A 19,772-nucleotide genomic window follows, 5' to 3' on the forward strand; every position below is an offset into this window, starting at 1 on the left:
AATTGGCCATTATAAGTTGCCCCTAGTATAGGTAGGTGAATATAGGGACAGGTGGGGATGTGGTCGGAATATAGGATTAGTGTCTTCTTTGGCCTCCTTACCTCGAGAGACAATGGGTAAGTGCCTGGAGGTGGTCAGTGGTGTGTGGAGCAGCGCCTGGAGTGGCTATAAAGGCCAATTCTAGAGTGACAGGCTCTTCCACAGGTGCTGCAGAAAAATTTGCTTTTCGGGGCTGTTACACAGTTGGCTCTCCCCTTGCGCTTTTGTCTTTTTTCCTAGTATAAACGGGTGCTTGATGGTCGGCACAGACTCGGTGGGCCGAAGGGCCTGTTTCAGTGCTGTATCTCTAAATAAATAAAAATTGACATGCCACAAGATCCTGTATTTTAATCTTTTATTAAAGAGTTGCAGCTTTTCCAGGACACTTTATTCATTCTCTTCACTACGTAATCTGGCATTGGGATTGGTGATCTTGATCGCAAGCTGGGCTGCCCGCTCCACTATCGTTTTGCGGTTTTTGGAGGAGACATTGTGAGCGATCTCTGCACAGTAAGTCCTAGAAAAAGAACAAACTTAAGAGTTGTACACAAATCTGCACGAGTTAAAATCAATGAGGGGCTGGCCCTCTTGTAGCTGATCTGTTGTTACGATCACCTGGCTCAGGATTTGTATTACTTTTTTTGGAGACGACTTTTAATTTGGGAATTGAATTATTTTTAATGCAAGACAAATGAAAACATCTGGCTTGAGAATCTGGCAAGCAAACTTTAGGCTGGTTACAAATCAAAGAGTGGCCCATGTTGATTTAGTAAAATCATAATGGGGAAGACCCTGAACAATGGGAATCTCGCGGAACTTCTTGATGGAGACAAGTGCAGCTGCTTCAATCAGGAGTTTGAATTATTCATATAATAAGACCAGCAAAGAATGAGTAAAAGGTTAATAAAAGGAGGGAGAAATTTGAGTATGAGAGAAAGCTAGCTAGAAATATAAAAAGATCATAAGAGTTTCTACAGGTATTTAAAAAGGAAAAAAGTAGAGAGCATTGGTCCACTAGAGTGAAAGTCTGGGGAATTAATAATGGAAAATAAGGAAATGACAGATGAATTGAACAGATTTTGCAGCAGTCTGCACTGTAGAGGATACAAATAACATCCCAGACATCATAGGGAATCAGGAACTGAAAACATTTACAATCTCCAGGAAAAGGATACTGAAAAAATTGATACTGACAAGCCCCAGTTCCTGATGGACTTCATCCTAGGGTTTTAAAAGAAGTGGCTGCTGAGATAGTGGATGCATTGGTATTAATTTTACAAAATTCCCATCTGATTGGAAAATTGCAAATGTGACTCCTCTATTCAAAAGGAGACACACAGAAAGCAAGAACCTATAGGCCAGTCAGCTTATCATCAGTCATAGGGAAAATGCTGGAATCTATTATTAAGGAGGTTATAGAGATCGGACAATGACAACAGGAACGGTTTTAGTTCAGGATAAATATTGAAGCCAGGGCAAGCTTCCCTACACTATTTTGAATTGTGCGCTTTAAGGGAGGGAAGAAAAGGAGATTTTTAAAAAATGAGTTAATATCTAACATTACATTGCCTGAAAGGGTGGTGGAAGCAGATTCAATAGCAACTTTCAAAAGAGAATAGTAAAACGCCTGCAGGGGCAAAATATGCAGGAGAATGGGGAAAGGGACTAATTCGACAGATCTTTCAAAGAGCAGGTACAGACACAGGCTCATCAAATGATATGTAATAGCCCTCTAATAAAATACACATACTGGGATCCATCAGCAGTTCTACACCAGCCCATAAATGTGCCTTAGCCCCAACCCAACCCAGGGGAGCTCCAGTGGTTCTAAGTACATCACTTGTCTGTTTGGCCTCAGAAAACAAATCCTTCTGACTCCAATCAGAAACTCTCACTTTCACAGCCAGTCACAAACATCAGCTCAGTTACATGAGGGATCCTTACTTGTTGCTCATCATTAGAACTTCCAGCTCCTTGACATTGTGGACGAGGAATTTCTTGAATCCAGAGGGCAGCATGTGTTTGGTCTTCTTATTGCTGCCATAACCGATGTTTGGCATCAAAATCTGACCCTTAAACTTCCTGCGCACTCTGTTGTCAATTCCTCTGGGTTTACGCCAGTTACGCTGTTAAGGGAAGGAACAGATTTTAATAGAAAATAAAGTTCCCCACATCCACTTACATTGCTCCAGCACAAAACCATCCAAAGCCGAGGTTATTCCTCCAGCATGGACTTCTATTCAATTCCTATTCACACACTGATAAGACGTCCATATACACCTATGCACTGGAGTTCACCTCCCACACCACCACTCATTCGACCAAATGTACTTACAACTCAAAGCTAACATTTAGGTCAGCTCGTGAACATACAAAAACATTGTGATGCAAGTGGCTGCATCACAGCCTCACTGAACAACAGCAGCTCCAGTGACAGAGGGTCAAAATCTTACCGCAATCTTTACATAGCGATCTGACTGGTGACGAATGAACTTCTTCCTGCGTTTCTTCACAATGTTAGGCTTGATGAGTGGTCTTAGGGCAGCCATGGTACCTGCTAAACAAAACATTCAGCTTAGCAGCAGTCAACAGCTCCACACTAACAGCAGCTATCCTGTGGTTCAAGTTACCAGTTCACATGTGACTACCAAATGGTTTGCACTTACTCTCAATGCTCAGATACAGTTCCATGGCAAAAATGTTCACCTAGTGCCTACACACTTCAGTTCACAGCACAGGCCATTTGATTCATCAGGTCTGTCCATTGCCTGTATTATTCTCTGCTTCTAATATTTCCCTTCAAAGATGCACTGGCCTCTGCCTCAGCCACTACTGTGGCAAATCCTCGGTTCTCACATTCAAGGTTTTAAATTGATGGGCCCCCAATCCCCACAATTACTGACTCCCCACCCAGACAAGAGTGTACAGGGAAAGATTATCCATAAACGCCTTCATTTAAAATACCTCTCCATTCTAAAACATTCTAAATCTGAAAACAGCTCAGGTCTCTCCTCAGAAGTAGTTTCCCAATCCTGACATCATCTTGTTGAATCCACACAGAAAAGTCCAACTGATTTGTACAAATTTATCATTACTACTTGTTATTTACAAAAGCTAAACTTCTCTTCTATCTCCCCTCACGCTCTCTCCAAGCTCATCTTCTCCACATGGTGCTTCAACTTTAATCTCATCAAACTGTGACTGCCCGACCTCCTTTCTTGCCTTCCACCATGCTGGGTGATAGTTTTAATGGTTCTCTCTCCTCGGGTACTGTCCCTTTCTACCTCGCAAACTGCCATCCCATCTCCAACCCACCCCCCTCCTCCAGTTAAAACGCTGGGAAGGACAAAACCATTGTCTTGGGTCTCAGACACAAACACTGTAAATGATCTGTTAGCTTTTATCAGCCCCGTTGAAATCTGATTGAATTCTCCGGATTGAACAGTAAATTTCTTGGTCTGTATATCTAATTTAACAGCTGGATGATGCAAACACTTTTCAAGCATGTAGCAGATGTGTCTTCAAATCACTGGCATAAACTAGAATTGAAATGGGTTCTTCCTCTGCTGCACTCTTCCTCCCACTTGAACCTGGAAGAGCACAAAGAACTCACCAGGTGAACTAGCATCAATCAGCCTGTGTACTGCACCATCTCAGATCGACCCAGTTAGCAAAGACCAATTCCAAAACAAGAGTTTAAAACAGATACAACTGGGGATTCAGCAGATGGAGCATTGATTGATCTGCCAGCTGCAGGTTTAATTATAGAATGATGCAGTGCAGAAGGCCATTCAACCCATTGTTTCTCTGCTGGCTCTTTGGTAGATATATCCAATTAATCTGACTTCACGGCATTTACTTACAACTTTTTCCCTTCAAGTAATTATCCAATTCTCTTTTGAAGAGATTAAAACTGCTTTGACTGCACTTTCAGGCAGTGCATTCCAGATAAACATCCTAGGGGTTTCCACTGACCAGAAACCGAACTGGAGTAACCATATAAATACCGTGGCTAAAAGTCCTGTGGCGAGTAACTCACCTCCTGACTCTCCAAAGTCTGTTCACCATCTACAAGGTACAAGTCAGGAGTGTGAAGGAATACTCTCCACTTGCCTGGATGGGTACAGCTCCAACAAAATTCAAGAAGCTCGACACCATCCAGAACAAAGCAGATTGGCACACCATCCACAAACATTCACTCCCTCCACCACCGACACACAGTGGCAGTAGTGTGTACGATCTACAAGATGCACTGCAGCAATGCACCTTCCAAACCAGTGACCTCTACCAACTAGAAGGACAAGAGCAGCAGATGCATGGGAACACCATCCAAGTCACACACCATCCTGACTTGGAACTATATCGCTGTTCCTTCGCTGTCACTGGGTCAAAATCCTGGAACTCCCTTCCTAACAGCACTGTTGGTGTACCTATCTCATATGGACTGCAGCAGCTCACCACCACCTTCTCATGAAGAATTAGGGATGGGCAATAAATGTTGACCTAGCCAGCGATGTTCACATCCCATGAAAGAATTAAAAAAAGCTGGGTTACAAAACGTTTTCCCTCATGTTGCCTCTGATCTTTTGCCAATCAGCTTAAACGTGTGTTCTGATTTACTGGAAAGTTTCTCCTTTTCTACTCTTATCAAAACCAATTCATGATTTTGAAGACCTCTCTTGCCTTTCTGTTCTAAGGACACCCCCAGCTTCTCCACAAAGTAAATCTCGTCAAGCTTAAGTAACTGCCTTCCTAATGCCCAGCATTGAACACCATACTCTTGCTGAGGTCTAACCAGCATTCTATAAAGGCTTAGTACGGTGCAGGGCCGCATTACGATTTTTGCTCAGCTTGGGGGGTTGGTGAGCAAATTTTGAAAGATAAAGGCATTAAAAATTGCTTACAAATGCGCATTTTTGTGAAGCTTTAACTGGAAAGACTAATTTATTGACTTACTTTCTCATCACTATATTAAAAACTGATTTAGTGACATACCTGGCATTGTTTTTACTTGCATAAGGAATCAATCTCTGCCCACACACTTGATGTAGCGATGCAGAGTATTCTGGATAGATATCCATGTCAGGAGGGAACCTGATTTCCCCCTCTTGCTCCCTGTGCTCTCCCCCCACCCCACCGTGTCGTCCTCGCTCTCTGTTCGCCCACCCCCCCTCTTTCTGTTCTCCTGCTCTGCCTCGGTACCCCACCCTCTCGTTACTCCCCTCCCCTCCCCACCTCTCCCGTCTTCTCTTTCTGTACCCCCCCTCCCCACCGTTACCCCCCCCTCTCTCCCCCCCCTACCCTCCACACCGTACCCCCCTCTCTCCCCACCCCCCCTACCCTCCCCCATCTCAGCACAGCAGCTTTGTGCTCGTTGAGTTTGTTTAAAACATTATGCTGAGTTACATGGCTCAGCTGCTGAAGCAGGGACGCGCTTCTCAACATCGGACAGATTTGGGGTTTTATGGCGGGCTTTTTAAAACAAAAGTCAAAAAACCCCGAATCTGTCCAAGTTGGGAAGCACATTCCTGCTTCAGCAGCTGTCGCCGTGAAACTGACAGCATGACGTTCTTAAAACTGCAGAACTGCTAACGTTGTACCTCTGGTTTAAAAGGGAGCGAGTGAAAGACCGAAACAGGCTGGCCATTCTAACCTCAGAAGTGGTCAAATTACTGGAATCTATTGAGAGAGACAGGATAAACTGTCACTTAGAAAGGCACAGGTTATCAAGGATAGGCAGCATGGATTTGTTAAGGGAAGATCTTGTCTGACTAACTTGATTGAATTTTTTGAAGTAACAAGATAGACAGATGAGGGTTGTGCAGCTGATGTGGTCTACATGGATTTTAACAAGGCTTTTGACAAGGTCCCACATGGAAAACTTGTTAATAAAATAAAATCCAATAGGATATAGGGAAATGTAGCAAGGTGGATATAAAATTGGCTCAGTAGCAGGAAACAAAAGTGTAATTGTTGACGGATGTTTTAGCAACTGGAGGGCTGTTTCCAGTGGTGTTCCACAGGGCTCAGTACTGGATCTCCTGCTTTTTGTGGTATACATGAACGATTTGGATGTAAATATAGGGGCATGATCAAGAAGCTTGCAGACGACACAAAGATTGGCCGTATAGTAGATAGCGAGGATAGCTGCAGGCTGCAGAAAGATATTGATGGGCTGGTCAAATGGACAGAAAAGTGGCAAATGGAATTCAACCCTGAGAAGTGTGAGATGCAGCATTAGGAGAGGTCAAACAAGGCAAAAAAAAAATACAAGATTAATGGGAAAATACTGAGAAGTGTGGAGGAAGTGAGGGACCTTGGAGTGAATGTCCACAGATACCTGAAGGTAGGAGGACAGGTTGATAAGGTGGTTAAGGCTGCATATGCTACATTCTATACCTCAGCTAATAAAGGAAAGGATTCCATATGCCTTCTTAACCAACTTATCGACCTGCCCTGCTACCTTCAGGGATCTGTGGACTTTCACTCCAAGGCCTCTCACTTCCTCTGCACTTCAATATTTTCCCATTAATAATTTAGGATATGCCAATTACAGGGTATAAGAGCAGGGAGGTTATGCTGGAACTGTATAACTCATTGGTTAGGCCACAACTTGAGTACTGTGTGCAGAGAAGGCTGAGGGGAGATCTGATTGAAATGTACAAAATTTTGAGGGGCCTAGATAGAGTGGAGGTGAAGAGTATATTCACCTTAGCAGAAGTGTCAATGATGAGGCAGCATATATTTAAATGATTGGTAGAAGAATTAGAGGGGAGATAAAGAAAAACTTTCACCTTGAGCATGGTGGGGGTCTGGATATGCACCTGAAGTGCCATAATCAGCAGGGCTAAGGACCAAATACTGGAAGATGGGATTTGGTGTATCATTTTTCAGCCAGCACAGACACGATGGGCCAAGTGGCCTCTTTCTGTGCCCTAAAGTTTGTGATTCTAAAAAGGCCACCCTGCAAGAAAACGACAAAGGGAAATTCCCTTTCAGTCATGGAGTTCTGGGGAAGAGGAGGAATGGCCCTGGGCAGTTTGCATCCACAGGTCAGATCCTGGTCCACAGCTCATATGTTGGACAACCCTGGCTTAGCATAACTTCCATATTTTTGTATTCTATTAATAAAGGTGAGGATCCCAACTTGACAACCTTCTTCCCAACTTGCCCCACCAGTTTCAAAGATTTTTTTTTTTACTTAGGTCTCCATTTTCTCTATTCCTGCACCCCTTTTCAAATTGTACCATTTAGTTCATTTTGCTTCACCACATTCTCACCAATATGCAACACTTTACATTTCTCTGTTATATTTAATTAGCCATGTGTCTGCCCATTTCATCAGTCTATATCCTCTTTAAAGTCTGTTACTTTCCATCTCATTGTTTACTAAATGTCCAAGTTTCATGTCATCTGCAAACATTGAAATTATGCCCCTGTATATTTCAAGGCCAGGTCATTAACTTATCTAACAAAAAGAGCAGTATTCTTCATACTGACCCCTAAGGATCACAACTGTATATGTCCCTCCAGTCTGTTCACTCCTACTTCCACAGATGCTGCCAGGCCTGCTGAGTGGTTCCAGCATTTCTTGTTTTTATTTTATGTTCACTACAACTCTTCCTGTTCCTTAGTCAATTCTATATCCCATATCCACTCCGCTATGCTCTGCTCTTCACTCAGGTCACGGTGCACAGCCCCACAGAAAGAAGGCCAAAGAGAGGGGAGACAGGAACCGCGGCTCGGCCTCCCGCTCACCATGTAACCGAGGCCTGGGGCAGACATGAAGGCTGCCTGACGCTGAGGCAGGAGGCCGGCCCGGGAATGCGAGTGGCGGCCCATCGAGCGCCAATAATGAGCGCCAGCAAAGGGCCGGGTCGTGGCGGAGGAGCTGGGCTCCGCAGGGAAGCGACGGCCAACGGATGAAGGCGGATGCCAGCGGATAACACTTACCTGTCGGCCGCTCGCTCAGCGCAGCAACCGGAAGAGAAGGCCGCGCAGGAGCTGCCGGGATATATGGGACGGTGCCCGGAGGACGGAAGTGATGTTCATCCGCTTCCGCTTCCCATGGATCGGCTTCCGGAGACCCCAGGCCGTTGCCCGGGTAACGGCGACGCCGCAGGTTGGCGAATGTGGCTCCCATCCATTCTGAATATGGGCCCAGATGCACCAGTAACAGAATCAAAGAGACAAATAGTCAGAACAGTGGGAAGGATTCATTGCCATATTATTACTGCTCCAATAAACTCTTTACACCCTGCAGTACTCAGTGGGTGAGGCAGGGAAACTGATTCTGACCAGGCTCCATTTATCCTGGATCCATACACTGCCATGTTATAGAGTCAGGGCTAAGGGCAGGAAATCCTCCTACATATCCAACTACACTCCCTCCCCTCTGCACCGGGGGCCAGAGATCAGGAACATGGGGCTAAGATGCAGCCAGCAGTAGAGGAGTGGCCCCTCAACAGAGGCTGTCAGCTCTCTCACTTCCACAGATACGGGCAACACGCATTTCTCTGTTCCTCCACCCCCTTTAGAGTCTTACCGTCCAAGCAGCAAAGTGTGGCTACCAGACCCCATGACACGTGTCGGGTTCAGGTCGGGTTGGGTCTCTCTTCCGGGTCCCGCATTCGGGCTCGGGTCGGGTTGGGCTGGATGTGGACTGTGCTGCCTTGCTCTGGGAAGTAATCTTCAAATGAGCATTCAGGACGTCAAGGCGGGTAACATGCAGTCCGGACTCCGCACTCAACATTAAAGCTTGGTTACCTGACCAAACCGGACCACATGTGTCGGGGTCGGGTCGGGCATTTAAAACAATTAAAGGACTCGGGCCCGGGTCGGGTTCAGGTTGGCTGTTGTCGGGTCGGGCCCGGGTTGGGTTTTAATTTTATAATCGAGCCACGCTTTACCAAGCAGTGTGTGACCTCCTTATTCTTCCTACCAAAATGTAACTCCCTACACTTGTCTATATTGAACTTAATTTGCCAATTACCCATTTTACAAGTTTATTAATGTTCTCCTGTATTTTGTCACAGTTCTCCTCTGTATACAATATACAACAGCAATTTGCATTAAATAGCACCTTTAATCACCTTACTACACAGGAGACCATTCATCCCATCTTGTGTGTGCTGGCACTCTGCAAGAACAACTCAGCTAGTCCTATTCCCCTAGCCTTTCTCCGTAGCCCTGCAATTTTTTTTCCTTCAGGTGCTTATCCCACTCACTTTGGAAAGCCACAATTGTATCTGCCTCCACCATTCTCTCAGGCAGTGCATTCCAGATCCTAAACACTCACTGCATAAAAGGTTTTTCCTCATGTTGCTGTTGTTTTTTTTGTCATTCACCTTAAATCAGTGTCTTCTGGTTAGGGTCTTGTGGCTCAGCTGGTAGCACACGTGCTTTTGAGTCAGAAGGGTTCGAGTCCACTCCAGGACTTGATGGCTATGGAAACAGCGTTCACGGGGTGCGTCTCAGGTTGTTAATCAACCTGCGAATCCTTGAGCGTGAAGATAAGAAAACAAAACAAGGCTCATCTGGTTCTCGACCCTTCCCCCATTGGGAACAGTTTCTCCCTGTCTAGACGCCTCATGATTTTGAAAAGCTTTATCAAATCTCCTCTCTACATTCTTTAAAGAGAACTCCAGCATCTCCAATCTATCCATGTAACCAAAGTCCCTCATTCCTGCAACCATTCTTGTAAGGGGTGAGGACATGGAGGGGTTTGAATACTATAATGAGAATTTTTAATTGGAGGCATTGCTGGACCAGGAGCCAATGTAAGTTACTATACTTAAAAAGGAAAAGTCTGAAAAATTATATTGAAAGAGCAGGGAAGTGGGACTAAAAGGATAGCTCTTTCAAAGAGCCAACACAAGTATGATGGGCCAAATGGCCTCCTGATATGCTGTATGATGCTTTGATTCTATGAAAAGAAGCAATGGTAATGTGTTCAAAGTAAGAAATGGTTTGTTGGAAGAAAAAAAAGATTTGCATTTATATAACACCTTTCTTGATCTCAGGACATCCTAAAACGCTTTACTGCCAATGAAGTTCTTTGGAGTGTATTCACTGCTGTATTGTAAGAAACGCAGCAGCTAATGTGACACAACCAGCAATGTGAAAATTAGCAGATAATCCAGTTTTTTTTTTGTTATGTTAATATTGGCTAGGACAATGGGTTAAACCCTCCTGCTCTTCAGAATAGTGCCATGGGATCTTTTATATCCAACTGAGAGGGCAGACTGGGCTCTGAGTTTAAGAATTACATTTGAAAGACAGCACCCCCTCAGTACTGCACTGGAGCATCAGCCTGGACATTTGTGCTCAAGTGCTGGAGTGGGACTTGAACCCAAAACCTCCTAATTCAGAAGCAAGAGTGCTGACAACTGAGCCACAGCTGGCACTTAATGAATGAAATGAATCTTGCTAAATCAATGAAATCAAATCAATTAGAAACAGAAACATAGAAAATTTTCAGCACAGAAAGAGGCCATTCAGCTTATTGTATCTGTGTTGGCCAAAAAAGGAGCTATCCAGCCTAATTCTACTTTCCAACTCTTGATTCAATTGTCAGTTCTCAGTTTGGGTTCTGCTGGGACCACTCAGCTCCAGAGCTTATTACAGCCTTTGTTCAAACATGCATCAAAGAGCTGAATTTCAGAGGTGAGGTGACATCAAGGCATCAATTGACAGAGCGTGACATCAAGGAGCCCTAGTAAAATTGAAGCAATGGGAATCAGGGGCAAAACTATCCAGTGGCTGGAATCATACCTTGCACAAAGGAAGATGGTTGTGGCTGATGGAGGCCAATCACCCGCTCATAAATGGAAGATCACGTTCACGCCACATGAGCAATCGGCAATGACTATTTCCAATATGAGACAGTTGAACCACCTTCCCTTCACATTCAATGGTATCAACATCATTGAATACCACCCCCCCCCCCCCCCGCCCCCATCAACATCCTGGGGGTACCATTGACCAGAAACATAACCAGCCACATCAATACTGTGGCTACAAAAGCAGGTCAGAAGCTGGGTGTTCTGCATGAGTAACTCACTTGCCCACTCCCCAAAGCATTTCCCCATTTGCAAGGCAAAAGTCAGGAATGTGATGGAATATTCTCCACTTGCCTGAAGGATCACAGCTCCAACAACACGAATATCTACTTACATGGCTCAGTGTTAAATTTTGTTTGCGAACACTCCTATGAAGCTTCTGGTGTGCAAGCGAGTCACATGGACCAGGATCATGGAGTGTGGGTGCTTGAAATCCTGTTTTTATGACTGGCTAGATAAGAGTAGAACGACACAAGGCAGTTCCACAGTGCTGACGAGTGCAGGAGATAGTGTGATCACCCACTTCAACGGCTGCAGTGACAACAAGGATGGGCAATGCACCATTGTCACAGTTAGAATATAATTTTTGACTTTGGCGAGGTCTATTTTAAAAAGGTGCCAATATAAAGGAACCCTGGATGTCAAGGGATATAGAGGATTGGATCAAGAAAAAAAAAGGAGGCTTATGGCAGATTCAGAGCACTGAAAACAGCAGAGGCACTAGAGGAGTATAGAAAGTGTAGGGGGGTACTTAAAAAAGTAATTAGGAGACCGAAGGCGGGGGGGGGGGGGGGCATGAAAAAACACTGGTGGGCAAGATAAAGTAGAATCCTAAGGCGTTTTTTAAAGTATATTAAGGGCAAGAGGATAACCAGGGAAAGAGTAGAGCTCATTAGGGACCAAAGTGGCAATCTATGTGTGGAGCTGGAGGACATAGGTGAGGTTTTAAATGATTATGTTTCCTTTGTGTTCACTATGGAGAAGGACGATGTAGGTGTAGAGATCAGGGAGGGGGAGTGTGATATACTTGAACATACTAACATTGAAAGGAAGGATGTATTAGCGGGCTTAAAAGTGGATAAATCCCCAGACCCAGATGAGATGTATCCCAGGCTGTTATGTGAGGCAAGGGAGGAGATAGCAGGGGCTCTGACACAAATTTTCAAATCCTCTCTGGCCACAGGAGAGGCACCAGAGGACTGGAGGACAGTGAATGTGGTACCATTATTCAAGTAGAGTAGCAGGGATAAACCAGGAAATTACAGGCCGGTCAGTTTAACATCAGTGGTAGGGAAACTATTGGAAAATATTCTGAAGGACAGGATTAAGGTTCGCATGGGAGATTGGTCAAGAAGGTAAGAGCCCATGGGATCCAGGGCAATTTGGCAAATTGGATCCAAAATTGGCTTAGTGGCAGGAGGCAGAGAGTGATGGTCGAGGGTTGTTTTTGCGAGTGGAAGCCTGTGACCAGTGGCGTACCACAGGGTTCGGTGCTGGAACCCTTGCTTTTTGGAGTGTACATTAATGATTTAGACGTGAATATGGGAGGTATGATCAGTAAATTCGCAGATGACACGAAAATTGGTGGTGTCGTAAATAGTGAGGAGGAAAGCCTTGGATTACAGGACTTATATAGATGGGCTGGTAAGATGGGCAGAAAAGTGGCAAATGGAATTTAATCCTGAGAAGAGTGAGGTGATGCATTTTGGGAGGACTAACAAGGTAAGGGAATATACAATGGATGGTAGGACCCTCGGAAGTACAGAGAGTCAGAGGGACCTTGGCGTACCATTGATCACTGAAGGCAGCGGCACAGGTAGATAAGGTAGTTCGGAAGGCATACGGGATACTTGCCTTTATTAGCCGAGGCATAAAATGTAAGGGCAGGGAGGTTATGATGGAGCTGTAGAAAATGCTAGTTAGGCCACAGCTGGAGTACTGTGTACAGTTCTGGGCATCATACTATAGGAAGGATGTGATTGCACTGGAGAGGGTGCAGAGCAGATTCACCAGGATGTTGCCTGGGCTGGAGCATTTCAGCTCTGAAGAGAGACTGAAAAGGCTAGGGTTGTTTTCCTTAGAGCAGAGAAGGCTGAGGGAGGACATGATTGAGGTATACAAAATTATGAGGGGCAGTGATAGGTTAGATAGGAAGAAACTTTTTCCATTATCGGAGGTTCAATAACCAGGGGGCATAGATTTAAGGTAAGGGGCAGGAGGTTTAGAGGGGATTTGAGGAAAGGTTTTTTCACTCAGAGGGTGTTTGGAATCTGGAACGCACTGCCTGAAGAGGTGGTAGAGGCAGGAACCCTCACAACATTTAAGAAGTATTTAGATGAGCACTTGAAACACCATAGCATACAAGGCTATGGGCCAAGTGGTGAAAAATGGAATTAGAATAGGTAGGTGCTTGATGGCCGGCACAGACACGATGGGCTATCTGCCTGCCTTGGTGTAGCAGCAACTGCAGGCTGCCCTGTAGAAATTTAAAAACGTTGGAGAGAAGGCTATCATTTTGAAGCACCCTCTTCCTTACTTACTTGCTAGGTAAGCACCTTGTTGCTGCCTTCAAGCTGGAAGGCCTCTGAATGGCTCTCCAGTTTCACGATAAGGACAGCAAGCCCACCCTCTGGCCATTAATTGGTCACTTCAGGGAAAGTCACATGGAGTGATTGTTTCCTGCACAGTGCAGGCTTCTGAACTCCACTTGAGCCTGACAGTGCGATTCAGAAGCTTACAGGGAAATTCCAGCAATCAAGTCCCTTAAGCCCAAGAGGCTGTAGTGTTCAACTAAAAGGGTCAATGAGGCCTTAAAATATGATAGGCATGTACTGTGAAATCAGTATTTATTTTGAAATTTCTTTAAACCCTTATTTGGAATATTAGAATTTAGTTACTGACAGGGTTAATAGCAGTTTAAAATGATTTCAGAAAAGATTGTTGAGCAGTTTTGTAGATCCAAAGAACGAATAAAATTGCCACTTGGTTGCCCAAGTCTGTAAGTATAGCTGACAATTGAACAGACTATCACAGATAAAAGTTTGGAATGAAAAGGTGAAAGCTAGCTGATTTTAATGATACAGATGTGTTCTGTTTTGTTTAAACAAAAGTAAAAAGTAAATTTTCTTAGTTTCCAGAATTTAGTCAGGGAGGGAATGAATCTTGTGGATAGTAATTGGGAAAAGAAAGACTGAATGAATTTTCCACTCCATAGGGTAAAGACACTGGAACTACACCTGGTAGACTGGTCCTGGGATGAGTGGGATGTCCTATGATGAGAGGCTGAGTAAATTGGGCCTATATTCTCTGGAGTTTAGAAGAATGAGAGGTGATCTCATTGAAACACATAAGATTCTCAAGGGGCTGGATAGGTAGACACTGAGAGACTGTATCTGCTGGTCGAGGAATCTAAAACACGGGGGCACTGTCTCAGGATAGGGGGCCGATCATTTAGGACTGAAATGAGGAGAAATTACTTCACTCAAAGGGTTGCAAATCTTTGGAATTCTCCACCCCAGAGGGTTGTGGATGTTCCATCATTGAATACATTTAAGGCTGGGATAGACAGATTTTTGATCTCTCAGGGAATTAAGGGATATGGGAACAGGCAGGAATGTAGAGTTGAAGCCTAAGTTCAGCCAATGATCATATTGAATGGCGGAGCAGGCTCGATGGGTCATATGGTCTACTCCTGCTCCTATTTCTTGTGTGTTCTTACTGCCCTCTTGGCTGAAATTAGTTATAACCATCTCAGGCTTGGGATGGAGCTTGGACCCTTCTTGCTTTATGAGGCTCAGTTCCACAGAATGAGATCAGCCAACTCGGCAAAGGCCAGAGATGGAAACTAGGCCCTTCCTGGTTTGGGTGGGGCTTAGTCCCACAATGGGTAAGATCGGCTACCTCAGCAAAGGCCAGGGATTGGACCTGGGATGTTCCCGCTCTGTGTGACTCAGTAACACACCTGGTGGTGCAATTTCATTTGGCCCACAATTGCATTCTTTTTTTTTTGAACTCATATTTTTTCCAATTTTTGTCAATTTTTCAACTTTAATTAATCTCTGCTGGAACTTCACAGACAGCAAAATGTTTCTTAAAAAATAATCTGAATTCTTTACAGTTTCATTTTCAAACAAGTGCATGTCACAGAGTCTCCTTAAGAATGGAAAAATTTTTATAAATTCAACTGCTGAAGAAGCTGGTTTACTGCTGGTCTTGAGTGTTTTGCAAGTATGTGGTACACAGCAGCATCAGTGGTGTACTCTCTTAACTAACATTTACTTAGGAAGTCCAGTAAAGCATTATGGAACTTCTGTGGCTCATCGAGGTAGCAAGCATGATGTCCTGCTGGTATTTTGAAGACAGTATGATGTGGAAGGTGTTTTAAATTATTCAGTGACTGCGCACCCAGATTGGTGTCCAATTCTCCAAATACAATCAGGGTTGGGGTCTGTGAACAGAAGCATAGGTTTAGTTGCTGGTGTGAAACAGTAACACGTCTATCAGTACAATCCTGCTGAGCCACACAGAAAGAACTTCCATTTCTATAGCGCCTTTCATAATGTCAGCGTGTCCCAAAGCACTTTCCACCGAATAAAGTACTTCAGAAGTTTTGCCCTGTTGTAATGTAGGAAACACAGCAGCCAATTTCCACACAGCAAGCCCCCACAAACAGCAATGAGATAAATGACCAAATAATCTTGGTGCAAATTGACCTCAAGGTCCCAGATAGATGGTCCAAGAGAGGTCAAGCCATGCAACACCAATCTACAATCTCCATCGCAGAGGTCCAATTTGGAACTAGCACTTTTGAATAATTAAATACAACAACCTTAAGTCGTATCCTACTGAAAAGAAGCAAACACTATGTGAACATAGGAACATGACGAGACCATTTAGCCCCTCGAGCCTGTTCTGCCACTCAATAAGATCATGGATGATCTGTGACATAACTCCACATACCCGCCTATGCCCATATCAGTTCATATCATTGGATAATAAAAATCTATCAATCTCAGATTTAAAATTAACAATTGATATAGCATTATCATTTGCAGGAGAGTTCCAAACTTTGTGTAGAAGTGTTTCCTAATATTACTTCTGAAAGGTCTGCCTCCAATTTTCAGACGATGCCCCCTTGTCCTAGACACCCCAACCAGCGGAAATAATTTCTTCTTATCTACTCTGTTTCCCTTAATATACTGAAAACTTCAATCAAACCACCTTATAAATTCCAGAGAATACTACCCTCGGTTGTGTAATCTCCCATCGCAATTTAACCTTTGTAGTCCAGGAACATACACTGCACTCCCTCCAAGGCCATGGCCATAACAGTATTGGTAGTAGTGACTACTGCACGTTCCCCTTGGAGATGAAGTCCTGTCTTCACTCTGAGGATACCCTCCATCATGTTGTGTGGCACTACCACTCTGCTAAATGGGATAGATTCTGAACAGATCTAGCCACTTAAAACTGGGCATCCATAAGGAGCTGTAGGCCATCAACAGCAGCAGCAAAATTGTATTCAACTACAATCTGTAACCTCATGAGCCTGGATATCCCTCACTCTACCATTACTATCAAGCAAGGGGATCAACCCTGGTTCAATGAGGAGTGTAGGACAGCATGCCAGGAGCAGCACCAGGAATACCTAAAAACAAGATGCCAACCTGGTGAAGCTACAACACAGGACTACATGCATGCCAAACAACAGAAGAAGCATGCTATCGATCGAGCTAAGCGATCCCACAACCAATGGATCAGATCGAAGCTCTGCAGTCCTGCCAGATCCAGTTGTGAATCGTGGTGGACAATTAAACAACTAACTGGAGGAGGAGGCTCCACAAATATCCCCATCCTCAATGATGGGGGAGCCCAGCACGTCAGTGCAAAAGACAAGGCTGAAGCATTTGCAACCATCTTCAGCCAGAAGTACCAAGTGCATGATCCATCTCGGCCTCCTCCTGAGGTCCCCAGGATCAAAGAAGCCAGTTTTCAGCCAATTCAATTCACCCTACACCATGTTAAGAAATGGATGAATGCGCTGGATACAGCAAAGGCTATGGGCTCTGATGACATTCCAGCACCAGTACTGAAGACCTATGTTCTAGAATTGCCTGTGCCCCCAGCCAAGCTGTTCCAGTGCAGCTATGACACTGGCATCTACCCAACAATGTGGAAAATTGCCCAGGTATGTCCTGTCCACAAAAAGCAGGACAAATCCAAACCAGCCAATTACCTCCCCCCACCCCATCAGTCTACTCTCAATCATCAGCAAAGTGATGGAAGATGCCACTGACAACACTGCTATCAGGTGGCACTTACTCAACAATAACCTGCTCACTGACGCTAGTTTAGGTTCCACTCAGCTCCTGACCTCATTTATAGCTATGGTCCGAACATGAATAAAAGAGCTGAATTCCAGAGGTGAGGCAAGACTGACTGCCCTTGACATCAAGGCAGCATTTGACCAAGTTTTTTAAAAATTCATTCATGGGATGTGGGTGTCACTGGCTATGCCAGCATTTATTGCCCATCCCCAAGTACCCTTGAGAAGGTGGTGGTGAGCTGCCTTCTTGAACCGCTGCAGTCCATGTGAGATAGGTACACCCACAGTGCTGTTAGGAAGGGAGTTCCAGGATTTTGACCCAGCAACAGTGAAGGAACGGTGATATAGTTCCAAGTCAGGATGGTGTGTGACTTGGATGGGAACTTGCAGGTAGTGATGTTCCCATGCATCTGCTGCTCTTGTCCTTCTAGTTGGTAGAGGTCACGGGTTTGGAAGGTGCTGTCTAAGGAGCCTTGGTGCATTGCTGCAGTGCATCTTATAGATGGTTCACACTGCTGCCACTGTGCATCAGTGGTGGAGGGAGAGAATGTTTGTGGATGGTGTGCCAATCAAGCGGGCTGCTTTGTCCTGGATGGTGTCAAGCTTCTTGTGTGTTGTTAGAGCTGCACCCATCCAGGCAAATGGAGAGCATTCCATCACACTCCTGACTTGTGCCTTGTAGATGGTGGACAGGCTTTGGGGAGTCAGGAGGTGAGTTATTCGCCGTAGGATTCCTAGCCTGCTGTTGTAGCCACGGTATTTATATGGCTACTCCAGTTCAGTTTCTGGTCAATAGTAGCCCCTAGGATGTTGATAGTGTGGGATTCAGTGATGGTAATACCATTGAATGTCAAGGGGAGATGGTTAGATTCTCTCTTGTTGGAGATGGTCATTGCCTTGCACTAGTGTGGCGCAAATGTTACTTGCCACTTATCGCCCAAGCCTGGATATTGTCCAGGTCTTGCTGCATTTCTACACGGAATGCTTCAGTATTTGAGTTGTCGCGAATGGTGCTGAACATTGTGCAATCATCAGCGAACATCCCCACTTCTGACCTTATGATGGATGGAAGGTCATTGATGAAGCAGCTGAAGATGGTTGGGCTGAGGACACTACCCTGAGGAACTCCTGCAGTGATGTCCTGGAGCTCAGATGATTGACCTCCAACGACCATAGCCATCTTCCTTTGCGCTAGGTATGACTCTAACCAGCAGAGAGTTTTCCCCCCGATTCCCATTGACTTCAGTTTTGCTAGGGCTCCTTGACGCCATACTCGGTCAAATGCTGCCTTGATGTCAAGGGCAGTCACTCTCACCTCACCTCTTGAGTTCAGCTCTTTTGTCCATGTTTGAACCAAGGCTGTAATGAGGTCAAGTGCTGAGTGGCCCTGTCGGAACCCAAACTGGGAATCACTGAGCAGATTATTGCTAAGCAAGTGTTGCTTGATGGCACTGTTGGTGACACCTTGCATCACTTTGCTGATGATTGAGAGTAGACTGATGGGGTGGTAATTGGCTCGGTTGGACTTGTCCTGCTTTTTGTGTACAGGACATATCTGGACAATTTTCCACATTGCCGGGTAGATGGCAGTGTTGTAGCTGTACTGGAACAGCTTGGCTAGGGGCGTGGCAAGTTCTGGAGCACAGGTCTTCAGTACTATTGCCGGAATATTGTCAGGACCCACAGCCTTTGCAGTATTCAGTGCCTTCAGTTGTTTGATATCTTCTTCTTTGGCCTCCTTGGGAGACAATGGGTAAGCGCCTGCAGATGGTCAGTGGTTTGTGGAGCAGCGCCTAGAGTGGCTATCAAGGCCAATACTAGAGTGACAGACTCTTCCACAGGTTCCACCCCTAGTAACTGACTCTTCCACCCTGGGAAAAAGCTTCTGACTAATCACTCTGTCCATGCCACTCATAATTTTGTAAACCTCCATCATATCTTCTTGATAACACGTGGAGCAAATCTAATTGGCTGAAGATTGGCATCTGTGATGTTGGGGACTTCAGGAGGGGGCCGAGATGGATCATCAACTTGGCACTTCTGGCTGAAGATTGTTGCAAATGCTTCTGCCTTATCTTTCGCACTAATGTGCTGGGCTCCCCCATCATTTGAGGATGGGGATATTTGTGGAGCCACCTCCTCCAGTTAGTTGTTTAATTGTCCACCATCATTCACGGCTGGATGTGGCGGGACTGCAGAGCTTAGTTCTGATTTGTTGGTTATGGCATCGCTTAGCTCTGTCTATCGCATGTTGCTTATGCAGTTTGGCATGCAAGTAATCCTGTGTTGTAGCTTCACCAGGCTGACACCTCATTTTGAGATATGCCTGGTGCTACTCCTGGCATGCCCTCCTGCACTCTTCATTGAACCAGGGTTGGTCTCCTGGCTTGATGATAATCGTAGAGTGGAGGATATGCCGGGCCATGGGATTACAGATTGTGGCTGAGTACAATTCTGCTGCTGCTGATGGCCCACAGCGCCTCATGGATGCCCAGTTATGCATTGCTAGATCTGTTCGAAATCTATCCCATTTAGCACAGTGACAGTGCCACACAACACGATGGACG

At 45.0% G+C, this 19,772-nt stretch overlaps 2 protein-coding genes across 5 annotated transcripts in view; both read right to left on the reverse strand.

The window, feature by feature from the left end:
• Window positions 1-380: 380 nt before the first annotated feature.
• On the reverse strand, window positions 381-8,095 carry rpl32 (ribosomal protein L32). Of its 2 annotated transcripts, none has more exons than XM_068051323.1 (4): window positions 7,993-8,095; window positions 2,493-2,596; window positions 1,984-2,165; window positions 381-556 (listed from the first exon to the last, which is right to left on the reverse strand). In XM_068051323.1, exons 2-4 carry the CDS (start codon window positions 2,586-2,588, stop codon window positions 427-429), a joined length of 408 nt encoding a protein of 135 aa, XP_067907424.1. In that variant the 5' UTR covers window positions 2,589-2,596; window positions 7,993-8,095; the 3' UTR covers window positions 381-426. The 2 variants fall into 2 exon arrangements, with proteins under 2 accessions (XP_067907424.1, XP_067907425.1); XM_068051324.1 differs by having other exon boundaries at window positions 2,493-2,593; window positions 7,993-8,054.
• A 5,614-nt stretch (window positions 8,096-13,709) lies between these two features.
• Window positions 13,710-19,772, reverse strand: part of abhd14a (abhydrolase domain containing 14A) — a 67,444-nt gene continuing 61,381 nt past the window's right edge. For all 3 annotated transcript variants that reach the window (XM_068051336.1, XM_068051335.1, XM_068051334.1), the window contains one exon: window positions 13,710-15,327. In XM_068051336.1, coding sequence (XP_067907437.1) covers window positions 15,148-15,327 — 180 coding nt within the window. In that variant the 3' untranslated portion in view covers window positions 13,710-15,147. The remainder of the gene's footprint in view (window positions 15,328-19,772) is intronic.

The sequence above is a fragment of the Heterodontus francisci genome, chromosome 19 (genome assembly GCF_036365525.1).
Source record: "Heterodontus francisci isolate sHetFra1 chromosome 19, sHetFra1.hap1, whole genome shotgun sequence".
NCBI classification, from domain to species: domain Eukaryota; kingdom Metazoa; phylum Chordata; class Chondrichthyes; order Heterodontiformes; family Heterodontidae; genus Heterodontus; species Heterodontus francisci.

Coding starts and splice junctions, on each gene's coding strand:
- rpl32 (XM_068051323.1), bottom strand. CDS start 2,588: ATGGCTGCCCTAAGACCACTCATCAAGCCTAACATTGTGAAGAAACGC. Junction 2,166..2,492: donor ATCGCTATGTAAAGATTGCG/GTAAGATTTTGA, acceptor TTCCCTTAACAG/CGTAACTGGCGTAAACCCAG. Junction 557..1,983: donor GTTCTAATGATGAGCAACAA/GTAAGGATCCCT, acceptor TTCTTTTTCTAG/GACTTACTGTGCAGAGATCG.